The sequence below is a fragment of the Arachis duranensis genome, chromosome 8 (assembly GCF_000817695.3).
Source record: "Arachis duranensis cultivar V14167 chromosome 8, aradu.V14167.gnm2.J7QH, whole genome shotgun sequence".
Classification (NCBI taxonomy): Eukaryota; Viridiplantae; Streptophyta; class Magnoliopsida; order Fabales; family Fabaceae; genus Arachis; species Arachis duranensis.
In genome coordinates this window covers 49467231-49482085 of record NC_029779.3, presented here as the reverse complement: position 1 = coordinate 49482085, position 14855 = coordinate 49467231, and the positions used below count along the sequence as shown (strand labels likewise).

Below are 14855 nucleotides of genomic sequence, written 5' to 3'. Positions count from 1 at the left end.
ATTGCAGAAGCAAATCTCCTAAAGAGAAAGGATTCAAGGGCTAATAGCTGCTTCTCTTTTTTTGGTTTCTGGGCCTTTTTTAATTAATGGGCTTCCACGTTTTTGGTGACTAATGGGCTTTCATTTAATACCTCTGCTTTTTTTCTTAGTTTTGATTTTTTTTTCAAATCAACGAGGAAAATATTAAAGGTGAAAATTTAGGTGCAGTCGACGTAAAATTAATAATCAAGAGCCGGTAGATTAAAATTTAGTCAAATAAATCAAATCATTTACGCCGGTTAAACACTTCACCCGAAGTCGATGGGACCTAAATTTTCGCCGTTATTAAACACGGGAAATTATCAATTGCAGGGGAGTCATCACCGTAAAAAATTTGAATAAATATCGAATTCGTCTTTAAAAATTGAATAAATTCGTGTTACTCACACTCATCCCCGCCGTTTTCTCCATTTCCGGCACATCACCCTCCAGTCGGCGTCGCTTCTTGCTCTCGCCGGCGCCCGTAAGCTCCGTAGCGATTCTCTTCCCTGTGTTGCTGACGTTCTTTCTCTCCCCGAGGCCTGAGTTCTGCCGCTGCTGTCTTGTACTCGAGCTCCGTTGCCGCTGCTGTCCGCGAGTCGTCGTTGCTCGGTGGCATCAGATCTGCTGCCTCAAGCTCCGCCGTTCCCTTCTCCGGCTTGTCTGCTGCCTTCCTCCACTTCTTCGAACTGTTCTGCAGCTGATCTGGCTCTCTGTGGTACTGTTTCCCAAACTTTGACAGTTAATTTTCAAACTTTGCAGCTGATAGACAAAAGCAAGTGCGGTTGAATTTAGCAAGATTGCAATTGGTTCTCGTGATATGCATGTTTGGATACATTTACCTTTTACCTAATGCCAAAAATTACAAAATTTCATCACTTACACTGCTGTATTATCAAACTATTAAGTTATTAGCCATCAATCCAGCATTGAATTTTTCAATTGTTACAGAACTTTAGAAAACCGAAATTTTATAAGTTCATATAAAAAATTGTGATATTAGTATTTGATATCAATTTAAATCGAACTGCATTGTGAATATAAATCTGATATGAGAACATGACATTGCTACCAACAATATTAGGGAGATTTTTTTTTCTTTCTATTTATTGATTTACAATCTCGTGGATCAAATGTTCAATGTTAAATGATAATTCTAATAAGGTTTGAGCTTGCTAGTACTGTAGTTTCATTTAGTGGCATCTCACAAATACATTGCATGTTTCCCTTAACATGACATTGCTAGTACTGTAGTGAAATTTTGATGTTTAAACTTGTTTATGAATTTTTAATAATAAATTATAGACAAGTTATTATGTAAAGTTGTGAAACTTTGAATTCTATTAGCTTAGAAATCATTGAATTTAAGTATTTAAAATTATATGTTGAATCTTTTATAATTTTATTTCTATTTAAAAAAGGTTCAGTTGAACTAAGAAGAAGAAGAAGAAGAGGATTAGAGGAAGAAGATGAGCGAACCGAGGCCAGTGCCAAGGAGAGAGAGTCCATGGGGAATCACCGGAGAGGGTCATCGTGAACCCAAAGCTCACCGATGTAACGACCGTGTTGAAGATGTCGTTCAGGTGAAACCCCCTTCATCAATTTCACCCCATTTTTTCCAGTTGTCTTCTTTTCTTTCAAAATCGTTTCATTTGTGTTCCATAGTTTGCATTTTTATGAGGTCCATTTTGTAATTTCTATTGTGAATTGTGATCACGAACCGCCAACCCTTCGGCCATAGCCATTAGAGCAGAAGGGTCAGGATAAGTTATATTGTTAACATAAAAAAAATCCGATACAATCGGTTCCAAAATCGGGATAAGCTGCAAGTCAATGAAATGTACTATTCATCATTCAGTGCCATTGTTATTGTTATTACATAGTATGTGTATCTGGCCCAACGGGATTTAACTTGGATCTCCTTAAACATTCATAAAGGGCCAAACATATATTTAAGTCGCATGTTGCTTTTGTTGTTTTTCATTTTGATTTTATTTTGTTTTGTTTTTATTCTTTCTATGTTCATGATTGTTTGGTTTTCATTTCGTGCAATTTTGCCCTGAGAAAATTGTAAATGAGTCCCAGGTTTCATAGTTTTCATAGTGACAATGGAAGCATTCTTGCTACTAACATGACTCTTTCTAAATTGTGTCTCAATGTGTAAAATTTGTTGAAATCTCATATTAGAACACAACATAGAGGAGAGAAATATGCAAATTTTGTATGTGTATATATATAAGTATATAACCTATTAGAATGGCCATGATAGAATGGCTAATGTGAGTTGAGTTTTGAGGTCTATGGTTATTTCAGCTTGTTATCTTTATTTAGTTGGTATAAACTTGCTGTTATTATCTCAAATTGTGCAGGCTTGTTTCGAGGGAAACCCATTTAAGACAGTTCCAGGGCCTTTCAAGCTCTTCTGGAAATGCATGCGTTCTAAACCTAGGTGAGTATTATTGTTATCATCTATCTATGCTGGACTATGAATATCTTTACTACTGAATGTTGTGAATTAGTTCAACATTCAATTTCAACATATGCATGTCTATATAGTATATACTATTGCTATATTACATTAGGTTACTCCATAAGTTCTTGAAACCTAGAGAGGCTTTATGCAAAGAGTTAGTCATTATTAGAATCATATCAACTATTTCTTGACGCGCATACAATGAAGCTGGCAATTTTATTGTGGGCAGGAGTTTTCCTATCTCACAAATAGCCCCTAAAAGTTTTCCAATTGCATTTTTGCGAGTGTTTTGTCATGTTGCTTATGACAGTTTTGGATTTTGCAGTGAGGAACCAACAGAGCCATTTACCTATCTGGATTTGGAACCTCCAAAGAGAGAGGAGAAACCTGTAAAAGTTGAGTAATGCCATTCCTACAAATCCCTTTGGTTTCAACTTTATCACTCAACATGGATGCTTTTTATGCAAATCATATGTAACTAAATCTATCTCTGTTGTTTTGCCATGCAAAATAGGCATTATATGCATCTTGTTCTGCGGCATATGTTGGCATGTTGCTTGTCCAATAAAAAACATGGCCACTTGCATTGTTGAAATAACAATAATTTCTTGATCACATGTTCATTGTTATAATCGCCACAAATAGCATGTTTGTTACATACAATATAAATTCCAGTGTTTGCAAATCCTTGCTCCACCACTTGCTGTAGAATTAAAATGATAAAGCATACCTCTTTCCTAAGGAATGATAATGTTGTCTTTCAAAATTTAAGTATCATTCTTTTTACGTTAGGACATTGAGTTACTTTTGAAATGTTTGGAATACAAATAGAAGGGAAAAAAATTAGTAACAATTATTTATCCAAAATGCAGGGACAAAAATAATATTGTATCCAATAATTTAAATTAGACAAATGAGTTTGCAATTATATTTACTTTGTAAGGTACTTGATTATTATCTTTCAAATGTCAAAGAAAAACTTAAATAACGACTCCAACTTCAAAGAAAAATTGGCGCTTTACTCTGTGATATCTTATATCAATGGAGCCATGTGATAAGTCTTCTGTAATTAGTTTATATTAAGTTTCAAAGTAAAATGTTCTTTTGCAAAATGAGTTTATATTGAACTCACTGAATAAAAGTTGCCAAGGAAAACAACATAACATGAATGAAAAAGGCACAATAATTGTGATCCATGAGGAAACACGCCATTATTTTCACTCAATCTAAATACATATCACGTAGTCCTATTACATTTTGATGGTGGGTTGGACATGTCCCTGTCCCTCATATAAAAATGACAAGAGCATGAATTCAAGCTTAATCCTTGGTTCTCTATAGAAATATTTGTAGTACTTACTATTTTTTTAAAACACCAAGTTGATTCATCATCTCCACTTTTAAATAGAGTGTAGAACTTCAAAAAAAAAAAGGATCAATATCTCAACCTAACAACTCGATTGCCCTATGAGGTTTGCCAACTCTCTTGAGGCCCGGTTGACTGAGTACTTAATAAGATGAAAAGCACTTTGACCATTCTATGTATCCATTTAGAAATCAATTATTGGCTCTCCAACATTAAGATTTCTTTCCAATGTCCATGGTAAGTCAAAAAGTTTGGCAGTGATGAATTTGAAGACCTTATTGACATTGATATTGTAGGTGGCACTTGAAAAGAACAATGTTGCATTGAGGGCTTTGGCATATGCTCTTGCCTGTTCCATGTGACAAACACATCACAAACATCAATTATCATCTTGTTTAATATATGATATTCTGTCTTCTAAAGCTTATGGTACTCAACATGCTGTGCTTGTTAATTAATAGGCATGAGAATATGGGGTGGTGGTGGATTCGTTTTCCTTTAGGTTCAATGATCATTAAACATGCATTGTTTTTTACTTTTTTCCTAAATAATCAAACATGGGGTCCATATGATTAATTGAATATTAGGTATGAACCAGTTTGCAGAGATTCTTTAAAGTTATGCAGGCAATTCTACTCGGTTTTAAAGGGAAATAACTGGTTTATTTTGGTCTATTTTGATATCAATTTAAATTTGATATATTATCAGTGTAAAAATAACTATATTGATATTGACCGTGTGAATATTCATAAAAAAAATTATGTGATTAAACGGTTATGTAAAATGTTTTACACTTTCAATGTATCAAAATAATACTACTTGTTTATGACTGAGGGTTAATTTTATTTTCACTAGATGCAGGAGTATTATACCTTAACTTTTTTATGGTAGATGATCAATTAAGAATGTCTTTAAATTTTACCTGACTGGCTATGGTCCATTGCATATCAATTGGGAGCTGAATGAAATCATCAAACTTGGTTCCTACCAATACTGGAATTGCTGTCTGCAAAAATTTAAGCACACATCATTAACAAACATACTTGAAAAACTGCCTTAACACCTCAATAAACAAGATTCATCATATATAAATCACAATGCCAAAATATATAATAATATACCCTGTTCCATTTCCTGGCTTCTTTATACCACCCTATGACACTGAAATCAACCAATTCACAACCATGCAATAAAATTGAAATCAGATTGGTGGGAACTCATCTAAGCCAACTAGATTGAATTCTAAAACAAACAGCAGATCATGTTCATACCTGTTTAGTGTGCATCTACTAGTGAGATCAAACATAATCAAAATTGCTACAGAGTCCTTGCATGCTAATGGGATTTGGTCCTCTGATTTTTCATCACCTGCATGGATTAATTAGTTAACTAATTACAACAAAAAATTCTTAACTTATATCTTAATCATGTATGTATGTATGTAGGTAGGTACCTGCTATTTCCCAGATAGAATATGAGATTCGAGCACCTTCTACAATTAAAGTTTTGCTATGGTGTTCACCTTGCTTCTTATCTTTTTCAGTTTCAGCACCTACATATTTCATCTACAACAATAAAAACCATTAAAATTTGAATTCAATAGCTGATCAAAATAGATTAAAATTTGATTAAGAAGGCTAACCAAGAAGCTTGTTTTTCCAATATGGGAATCACCCAAGAGGCTTATCTTCAATGAAACCAAGTCAGAGTCCATGTCATGTGTGTGAAGAAGCTGATGAGGTGGTGTTACCGGCTCCACCAACTCCACGGCGGAGGAGGAGGAGGAGGATGGTAACAGCATGCGGCGGTAGAGGGAAGGAGGGGAACAGAGGAGGAAGTGGTGGAAGAGGCGATGAATGTATCGCCGGAGGATGGAAATGCGGTGCTGAATGCGGCGGCAGAGGCTGCCTCGGATGACACTCCGGCGAAGCTGGAACATGTTTTCTTGTTTCTTTTCGTTGAAAAATATGTTTGCTGTTTTGTTGTGTTTTGTGTGTGTGCTTTGTTACATTCATTCTCATGAGTATATAAAGAGAAAGGGCATTGTTGGAATAAAAAAATATGTATATATTATAGTAGTATTCCCTATTATATTTTTTTTCATGTTCAGAAGAATAATTGATGATACCTTCAGACTCAAGTTACTTCAAAATTAGACTGTACATTTATGGAAGGGAAGAGGGTCTTTAAATTAAAAGAGTTGACTCAATTTGAAATAACTCTACAAAAAGAGGGAAAAAATGAAAAAAAAATTGGATAAATTGTCATTTTTAAAAGGTTTAATTATTTTATTAATTCTGTAGTTTTATCAAATTTATAATTAAGTCTCTATATTCTTTTTTTTTTCAATTAGGTCTTTATACTATTTTTAATTTTAAAAACAGTGTAAAAACTCAATTGAAAGAAAAAAAAATATAGAAACTTAATTAAAAATTTGATAAAATTATAGGTAAAAAAAATAGATATATAGTCATTTTCAAAAGGCTATCATGCTGAAATATGAAATAAAACTTGATCACAAGAGATTTCTATAGTTGTGAATTGATTTTTATTTATCTAAAGGTTCTCAATATTTGTTGGAGTAAAGTTAATATGAAATACATTAATCATTTGCACAGACACATCTTTAATTTCTTGATTTAATTAAGAATTATTTTAATTTATTAAATTTTTAAGGCCATAATAAAAATGACGAAGAATCATTTTTGGCTTGCCTTTGTCTTCTTTTTTTTATTTTTTATATTTTGGATTAATGTCTGTGTATAATTTTTTTAGTTATTATTGGCAGTTCAATTAAGCTGGCAATAATATTAATAGACTACTTGCATTTTCCCTAGGCAAAATTTAAATTCTAAGAGAATTATAGACTACTCTAACCAACTCATATGATTGCATGATGAAAAATCAAAAATGTATTGTCAGTTATAAATATTAAATAAATTAATAAAATGTAATACCAAATACAAAGCATATATGAAATAATTAATTAAGGGAAGTAGAAGGTCCTTTTTCTTTTAATTTTAAAAAAATAAGCTTTTGCTTTACCCAGAAAGGATAAACAAATAAGCTTTGCAGCTGAAAAACAAGACAAGATCATGCATAGGTTGTAAACATGTTCCCATACAAAACATGTGGATTGGGAGACTGCCCATATTGTAATATTATTGTTTATTTAGATGAATAATTTTAACGTAAGTTTTATAATTATAGGCCATAAGACCCACATGCTGAAATTATTTAATCAGTTCTGGAGTCTTGCCGAATTCTATNTAAATTCTAATTATAATACAGAAGTACAGAACTCATTAACCAAGAAAAAATCTTAATAATATGAATGCAGTTGGTGAGATACAAAGATTCCTCTAAAAAATTACTAGCTTTGATGGTAGCTGATGCCTGAGGGTCTAGATCTATAGGATAAGATCATTAAACTTAATTTGTTATATTTTATTGCAAGAGAGAACAATTTGTTGCTGATTAGGGGCTAATACTTTTGGATAAAACAATTAAATCCAAATTAAAACGTTTAACCCTTTGAATAATGTTACTTATAACAATATAAAAGTGGTGTTTTTTAGGATAAAATATATTTTTTATTTTTAAAGATTATTAAAAAATTTTAAAATATTTTTAAATTTTATTTTATTTTAATTTTGTATAAAAAAATTTATTTGTATTAAATATATCTCTTAAAAACTAATTTTTTAAAAAAATTAGGATTGTAAATTTTAAGGATAAAAATTATTTTTTACTTTAATCCGGATCTTAGCATATATTGTATTCCCCGAAATAAAACTACTTACATTTTATAGTGTAAAAACACTTTCTATATATGATCATTTTTACAACAACAATATTAGGGAACCAAGAGGTATCAGCCAAATGTCTCTCGGTGAATCCAAAATTTCTACGTGGATGGTGTTTATGCTAGGCATTAGGATGTTTCTTCTACTAAGTATCAGAATATTTCTTTTTCATACTAAATGGATGTTCTTTTATATATTTTTTGAATTTTTTTATATTAGCGTAACACCTAAAGAGCTTCGAGTGTGAGGTGTGAAGAAACGGGTTTGATTCTGCGCCGTGATCCTAGGAGCAGTTTTGGAAAGATATTACTCAAAAGTTGATTTTAATGAAATAGTAATTAATAATAAATATTGTAAATTAAAAAAATTAAATTAATTAAGAATGAAATATAAATTAATGTGGTTTTGTTTAGTTTTTAGTTGGGTTCATATACTTTTCCTTTTTTTTTTCCAATTGTATAACAAAAGTAAGTGAAAGATTACATAGCATTAAAGAAAAACTTTCAGGGTTGATTAAGAGGGTTAGGAACTAGATTGGTTCACCACTAAACTTGTAATTTTATCACTCTTGTGCTTAAGTATCTCTCTAATTTCTGCTTAGCAATTTTGATTGAATTTCTTGATCATCAGATTGCTTAGCCTTTGATCTGAATTTGGTGCATTGACAAAGCATTCTAACAAAGAATACAATCAAAGCAAGGAAGCATCCAATGGCGCAATCCTGGTCTGAAAGCCTTTTGTCATGGATCTTTTTTAGTTCGAAGAATTGCAGCTGATAAATCATCAATCCCTCTGGAATAATGCCTGTGATTAAGTTAACAATCATGAGAATAAGATACTTACTTAACAAGCAAGTAACATTCGCTAACCTCTTATCACTTTTTCCTTCACAAAATCTTTAAAGTATTAACAACCTTACTTCAATTGGAGTTCTAGAACAGCTCTAACACAAAAAACTCTGGAAATTAAAAACAGACATGCATATGAAGTTCTAATACTGTGTTGAGAAACTAAACTTGCAAAAGTTCAAAGAAACTTATCTCAGTATCAGATATTACTTGAGGTTTAAGCAACCTGTGGAATGTGTTAATAAATTATTTAATTCAACTTAGTTAACAAAACGACTTAATCATGTAGCATGACCGTTTAATACACCTTAAAACCTGTGCAATATTTTTTTCAAAAACAAAAACAGAGCTTTGCTTTTCAAAATGAGTTCAAATGCTATTTATTTGTAATCGATGAGAGCCACGTGTATTTTACTTTAAATTTATACTTGTATTTATTCATACAAGTTCATTCATGATCATGAAAAACATACTAATTTTTTTAAGATTCTTGAATATCATATTAAAAATGGGGCAAATGACCAAATTAAAATAAAGAAGAGATTTGTTTACCAGATTACAACAATAGAGATATTGATACCTGAATGTCTTGATTCGTTTTCTATGTAAACCGTGGGAGCCATCCACGGTTTCTAGATACACATAAACCGTGGCTGGCAGGGAGGTTTTACATGTTGGAGATGCACAACGTAAACCGTGGTAGGCAGCCACGGTTTACTCTTTATTAGTGAAACTCATAAACCGCTGGAGGTAGCCACGGTTTATGAAGAAGGAAATGTATAAAACGTGGCTGGCAACCACGGTTTATGAAGACCATCCAATGGGCATAAAACCCTGTAACCTAGAACGGTTTATGTATAATGGAAATCTATATATATTCGAGTGAGAATGTAGCTGCTGAGGAGATCATTATCACAATGTCAAGTGAGGAAGAGTGTGTTCTTGTCTTAGTGCATTGCTCTGGAAAAATAAAAAAAAGCAAAAAATATGGTGTGAAGTTCACTGATAGAGAACCGTTGAGTGTATTTGTTAGTTCGTCAAACAGTTTGTCAGATTTGAAGAGCACCATCTTGCAGAAGCTTGGGGTTTTTGGGAGCAAGTTTGTGAAGAAGATCTTCTACAAGATTCCCATCGCTGTAGTTTCCAGCGGTGTGATGTATGATACATTCGTGTTAGCGACCGATGAAGATATTAGGGTTCTGTTTCATTGCGTAAGGAGTTTTCCTGAGGTCAGAATACACGAGTTGTATGCGAAGTTGGAGGTAACCCTGGATAGTTCTGGGGCATCGGCTCCTGTTCATAGCTCGACTGCCGCGGGCGGTGCGTCTTGCTCGGCGCCAGCTAACCGGTCTTCTGTTCCACAGGTTGCCTCTCCTTCCTTTGCGGCTGATCTGGTACCATCGGTGGCAGTTCGTACTGTACGTTCCCCTAATGAAGGGGTCCTGCAGCAGGCATTTCTGGGGGAATCAGGTCGTGCCACAGATGATGAACTTCAAGAATTCGGGGAACCTGATCAAGTAGAGAATGCAATGCGGGACGATGACTCTGACCAGGAGCCTGTAAATACCCTTGGGGACAGCGATGATGACACCGGTGCTAATCCACATGCACAACAAGGTCCTTCAAGTTCCGGCACACAGCATTACCCTCCACACTTCTCGACACTAAACTTGGAGGCTCTGGGTGAACATCCGGCGGGAATTGCTACAGTTGGTGGTTCGTCAACCGAATTTCAGATTGGGCAATCCTTCCAGAGTAAAGATGAAGCTATTCTTAGTGTGAAGGACTATAGCATCCGTCGAGGTGTTGAGTACCGAGTGTTGGAATCGGACCATTTGAAGTATCATGGAAAGTGCAAGGATTTCGGCAAAAGTTGTAGTTGGCTGATTCGGATTTCGCTCCGTGCACGAAAGGGCACCTGGGAGGTAAGGAGGTACAACGGTCCCCACACTTGCTTAGCTACATCTATTTCCAGTGATCACCGTCAGCTTGATTACCACGTTATCTGTGCGAGGATTTTTCCGTTGGTTAGTGCGGATGCTGCAGTACCGATCAAGGTGTTGCAACAAGCGACTGAAGCTGATTACGGCTTCAAGCCCAGTTACCGGAAGGTTTGGAAAGCAAAACAGAAGGCAGTTGCACAAATATATGGAGATTGGGAAGAGTCTTATGCCGAGTTGCCACGTTGGATGCTAGGAGTTGAGTTGACCATGCCCGGGACAGTTACTGTGTTGCAGACGTCTCCTGTTAGAGTTGGGGATCAGATTGATGAGTCAACAGTGTACTTTCATCGTCTGTTCTGGACATTTCCACCTTGCGTTGAGGCCTTCCAACATTGCAAGCCGCTTGTGAGTATTGATGGTACCCACCTGTACGGCAAATATGGAGGCACCTTACTGTTGGCGATTGCACAGGATGGGAACTCAAACATCCTCCCGATAGCATTCGCCCTTGTGGAGGGGGAAAATGCCGAGTCATGGGCTTTTTTCTTGTCCAACTTAAGAAGGCATGTGACTCCACAGGAGGGTATCCTTGTTATCTCAGATAGGCATAACGGTATCAAGTCTGCACTAGAGGATCCCGTGAATGGTTGGCTGCCACCACGTGCTTATCGGGCGTACTGTATCCATCATGTGGCAGCAAATTTCAGCCTTTCTTTTAAAGGTAAAGATGCGAGAAGAATGCCGGTTAATGCTGCGTACGCAAAAACTGAGGCGGAGTTCTATTACTGGTTCGACATCATGCGTACAAAGAATCCGGCCATGTGTGACTGGGCGAACCGGATGGAGTATGAGAAGTGGACGCAACACCAGGATAGCGGTAGACGGTTCGGGCACATGACAACAAACATCAGTGAATGTGTGAACTCCGTCTTAAAGGGAACTCGTAACCTCCCGGTGACGTCGTTGGTAAAGTCCACATACGGAAGGCTTGCTGAGCTATTCGTTCTCCGGGGACAAACAGCAGAGGCGCAAGTTGGATCTGGACAAGAATTTTGTCAGGCATTGGTCAAGGGTGTTGAAAGGAATATAAGAGAGTCAAGGTGCTTCACCGTCACCTTGTACGACAGGCACCAGTCGGAGTACACGGTTGCTGAGACGACACCGACTGGAAACTTCTCGTTGGGTAGCTATAGAGTCTCGCTGAAGGATCACACATGTGATTGTGGGTACTTTCAGGCACTCCATTATCCATGCTATCACGCGATTGCTTGTTGCGCCCACTCCCGGCTTAATTGGGCAGCATATGTGCATGAGGTGTATCGTATGAGTGAGGTGTTCAAAGTTTACAGTCACGGGTTTGTTCCGCCCATACCAGAAGGCCTATGGCCACTATATGCCGGGCCAACTATCATTCCTGATCCTAACATGAGGCGAGCAAGGGAAGGTCGTCCGAAGGCAACTAGGATCCGCGGTGCCATGGATCGATCTGCTGAGAACCAGCCCAAGCGCTGTGGCCTCTGTCGACAGCCAGGTCATACGCGTAGGAACTGTGGCCAGCGAACAAATATTGCTGGCGGGGATAATTAGGATGTATTATTTAGGTTGTTGTTGGGTTATTCATGTAAGTTAAATTTCTGTCTTATAAATAGCATTGGTGTTATTCATATGTTTCTGTATCGTGATGTAAGAATATTTGTTTGTTTAGTAGAAAAATTAAGACAGCTTAATTTAGTGTTAATGTCATTGTATTGTTTACACAAAAAAACTCGAAACGACTACATCATTAATCATACTTAATAGTCAGATACATCGCAATCAGATACAACATCGGAAAACAGAATAAATGTTTAAACATTAATCCAACAACATAATGAAAGAAAGTACATATAAAAATGGAAAATACATAGCTAACTAATCAGAGTCCTCAATCGTGTCACTGTCATCATCGTCCAACTGACCAATAAGGTGACCTCCAGTGCCACATAAAGGAGCACGACGAACCCTCCTCGGTCTCTGATCCACCTGTGGCACCGGTGCCTGAGGAGGAACTACGCTGAAAGCCGAAGCTGGGGTACCTCCTAACGCGAACCATGGGTCCGATGGTGAAGCTGCAGGCTCGTTCAGGTCAACCGGCAAAGCTGGCTATACATCCTGAACATGTGGCTGGTGCTCGGCAAACTGTGAATGTACCTCATCCATCTGTGGCCTATAATGAGTGCCATCATCCTCCCCCAAGATGTCTGCTATATCTCTGAAGAACTCTGACTGACTCACAGGATCATCAATGTCCATACCGACGGCCGCGGTAGTAAAGTCGGCGAACGCCTGGGTGTCACCACTCTGGAACATCTGAGAAGAACCCCCCACCTCAAACGTACCCTGATCCATCCCTCTGGCCACACCACCAAAGTCCTTACCAACAGCATGCTGACCACTGTGATACTCTCCGGATGGTCCTCTACCACGGGCCCGTCCACCACCATCCCGCTGACCATGTCGTCTGGCCCTACGTAGAGGAACACGATGATCAACATCACCTCCATGATCACCAACAACCTGCTCCTCCTCTAACTGGTCGGCCAGCCAACGCCAATCTCGATCCGTAGTACGTGTGCCGATACGCCTACGTGTACACTCCCCAAAGGGCATGTGAAATGTGTGGGTCTCAGGACGCCACCTCTCAATGAATGCGCTAAGTAGAGGCTCATCAACCCAGAACCACTGACTGTTCAGCCTAGCCAAGTGATATAAGCCCGCCGTCTCTAGATACGGTATGATACGCTCGTGTAAAGGCATATTCTGTTGTCTTCTCACACCACTAATAACCCTAGCAGGCTGTAAAAAGATAGATAGCGAACTCTCAACAGACAACCACAGTAACAACTTACAGTAATATCAATAAAAAACCCTAAGCATAACAAGAACAACAAAAATAACACTAACAATATTACTAACACCTAAAACTAAAAAATTAATTCTACCAATAACAAAAATTACAAATTTAATAAATATAAAAAACTCACTATCATGATAACAGCAAAAAATTCTATTATAACTGTTAAAATATTAATTTAACATTTACCATTAATAATAACAACATTAAACAAAAATTAATAATAAAAAGCCGGTTTAACCAACCTCTTGGTCGATAAATCCAGCCACATGCGCAACGCCATTTAACCGGTACATCTGGTCTTCTTTTTCCATTGGTTCTCCACTAAACCGGTTCAACTTCTCAAACAATCAACTTAACCAAAAAAAAAATTTTTTTCCTCTCTCACCCACCAACCTTCTCCTTACTTTCAAATGTCACAAATGATCCGCCCTCACCAGCCACGGCTTTCCTATTTATACTGCACACTCATAAACCGTGGCTGCCTCTAGGGTTTTATGTGCGAAACCATTTTCTCATAAACCGTGGCTGCCTACCACGGTTTATGCTTAGCACTTTCTTCACGTAAACCGTGGCTGCCTACCACGGTTTACACTCAACATGATTTCCTCATAAAACCTGGCTACCTGCCACGGTTTATGTTGATTTGGAAACCGTGGTTGCCTCCCACGGTTTCTATATAAAATTAAACAAGACAAAATGGTATGCAATTTCCAAATGTTGTAATCTGGTAAAGGATTCAACCAATTGTTTTAAATTGGTAAATTACCCTTAAAAATAATTATGTTCAGCATACATCAAAATCAGTTATTAATGTAAAATACACATTAAAAATAAATTAAATTATACATATATTTATACAAAAATAGATAATAACTGATTTTAATATACAAATAATATTTTTATATTAAAAATATAAATATTTGTAGTATAAACGTGGGACAAACTCATACCCTTTGACGATTGAAAGAGTTGGTAACGTTTATTTTTATTTTTGTTTTATCAATTTTAAAACAATATCCAAGCAATGAATCATGGAAGAATAGATAGATTCTTGGTGAGTCCAAATACTAATGACAGGCTAATATGTAGCATTACTAAATAATTAGAGCCATTAATTAACACAGAGATTGGTCTATCTATGTACCTGTAACTGCAAGTAACTAATTCTAACCATGAATAACCGTTTTTCCCTCCCAAAAGAATAGTAATATTCCTTTCTCTCTTTTCTCTCTTGATTGAAGTTGGAAAATTAAGCATGTCAAAGGTGGTGGTTTATCTCTTGATAGCCACCGCCATATTGGGCTTCATAGTCTTTTCACCATGTAACCCTAACGAGGAACCCAATGCTCGCCTTAACCGGAGGCTAGGGTTTATGCTACAAGATCGAGCACCGTACTTTGATCCTCTCATGGTGAAGATCAAGACGCATCCTCCTCGGAGTTTAGACAACAGCTCATCAGTCAAGGATGTTGCGGACACCTACCAGTATCTGACGTCGGCCGGAA

At 36.6% G+C, this 14855-nt stretch overlaps 3 protein-coding genes across 6 annotated transcripts in view; 2 read left to right on the top strand and 1 right to left on the bottom strand.

Annotated features, from left to right (window-relative positions):
• The first annotated feature begins 359 nt into the window (after positions 1-359).
• LOC107463632 (uncharacterized) lies at positions 360-3106 on the top strand. 3 transcript variants are annotated; one of them, XM_052252604.1, is made up of 4 exons: positions 360-759; positions 1446-1601; positions 2388-2467; positions 2817-3106. In XM_052252604.1, the coding sequence occupies exons 2-4, from the start codon at positions 1488-1490 to the stop codon at positions 2893-2895; spliced, it is 273 nt and encodes a 90-aa protein (XP_052108564.1). In that variant the 5' UTR covers positions 360-759; positions 1446-1487; the 3' UTR covers positions 2896-3106. The 3 variants fall into 3 exon arrangements, with proteins under 3 accessions (XP_052108564.1, XP_052108563.1, XP_015937947.1); XM_052252603.1 differs by having other exon boundaries at positions 361-759; positions 1440-1601; XM_016082461.3 differs by having other exon boundaries at positions 362-736; positions 1440-1601.
• A 471-nt stretch (positions 3107-3577) lies between these two features.
• On the bottom strand, positions 3578-5838 carry LOC107463483 (septum-promoting GTP-binding protein 1-like). Of its 2 annotated transcripts, none has more exons than XM_016082280.3 (6): positions 5500-5838; positions 5311-5422; positions 5129-5225; positions 4979-5018; positions 4780-4863; positions 3578-4206 (listed from the first exon to the last, which is right to left on the bottom strand). In XM_016082280.3, the coding sequence occupies exons 1-6, from the start codon at positions 5794-5796 to the stop codon at positions 4042-4044; spliced, it is 795 nt and encodes a 264-aa protein (XP_015937766.1). In that variant the 5' UTR covers positions 5797-5838; the 3' UTR covers positions 3578-4041. The 2 variants fall into 2 exon arrangements, with proteins under 2 accessions (XP_015937766.1, XP_052109448.1); XM_052253488.1 differs by having other exon boundaries at positions 5129-5210.
• Positions 5839-14499: 8661 nt separating this feature from the next.
• The window catches only part of LOC107463459 (uncharacterized), a 3057-nt gene continuing 2701 nt past the window's right edge, over positions 14500-14855 (top strand). The window contains 2 exon segments of the mRNA XM_021130011.2: positions 14500-14852; position 14855. The exon segment at position 14855 is cut by the window's right edge and continues 206 nt beyond it. Of these exon segments, the coding sequence (XP_020985670.1) occupies positions 14606-14852; position 14855 (248 nt within the window). The 5' untranslated portion in view covers positions 14500-14605.

Coding starts and splice junctions, on each gene's coding strand:
- LOC107463632 (XM_052252604.1), top strand. CDS start 1,488: ATGAGCGAACCGAGGCCAGTGCCAAGGAGAGAGAGTCCATGGGGAATC. Junction 1,602..2,387: donor GTGTTGAAGATGTCGTTCAG/GTGAAACCCCCT, acceptor CAAATTGTGCAG/GCTTGTTTCGAGGGAAACCC. Junction 2,468..2,816: donor TGCATGCGTTCTAAACCTAG/GTGAGTATTATT, acceptor TGGATTTTGCAG/TGAGGAACCAACAGAGCCAT.
- LOC107463483 (XM_016082280.3), bottom strand. CDS start 5,796: ATGTTCCAGCTTCGCCGGAGTGTCATCCGAGGCAGCCTCTGCCGCCGC. Junction 5,226..5,310: donor TTCTATCTGGGAAATAGCAG/GTACCTACCTAC, acceptor TAATCCATGCAG/GTGATGAAAAATCAGAGGAC. Junction 4,864..4,978: donor AAGCCAGGAAATGGAACAGG/GTATATTATTAT, acceptor AAATTTTTGCAG/ACAGCAATTCCAGTATTGGT.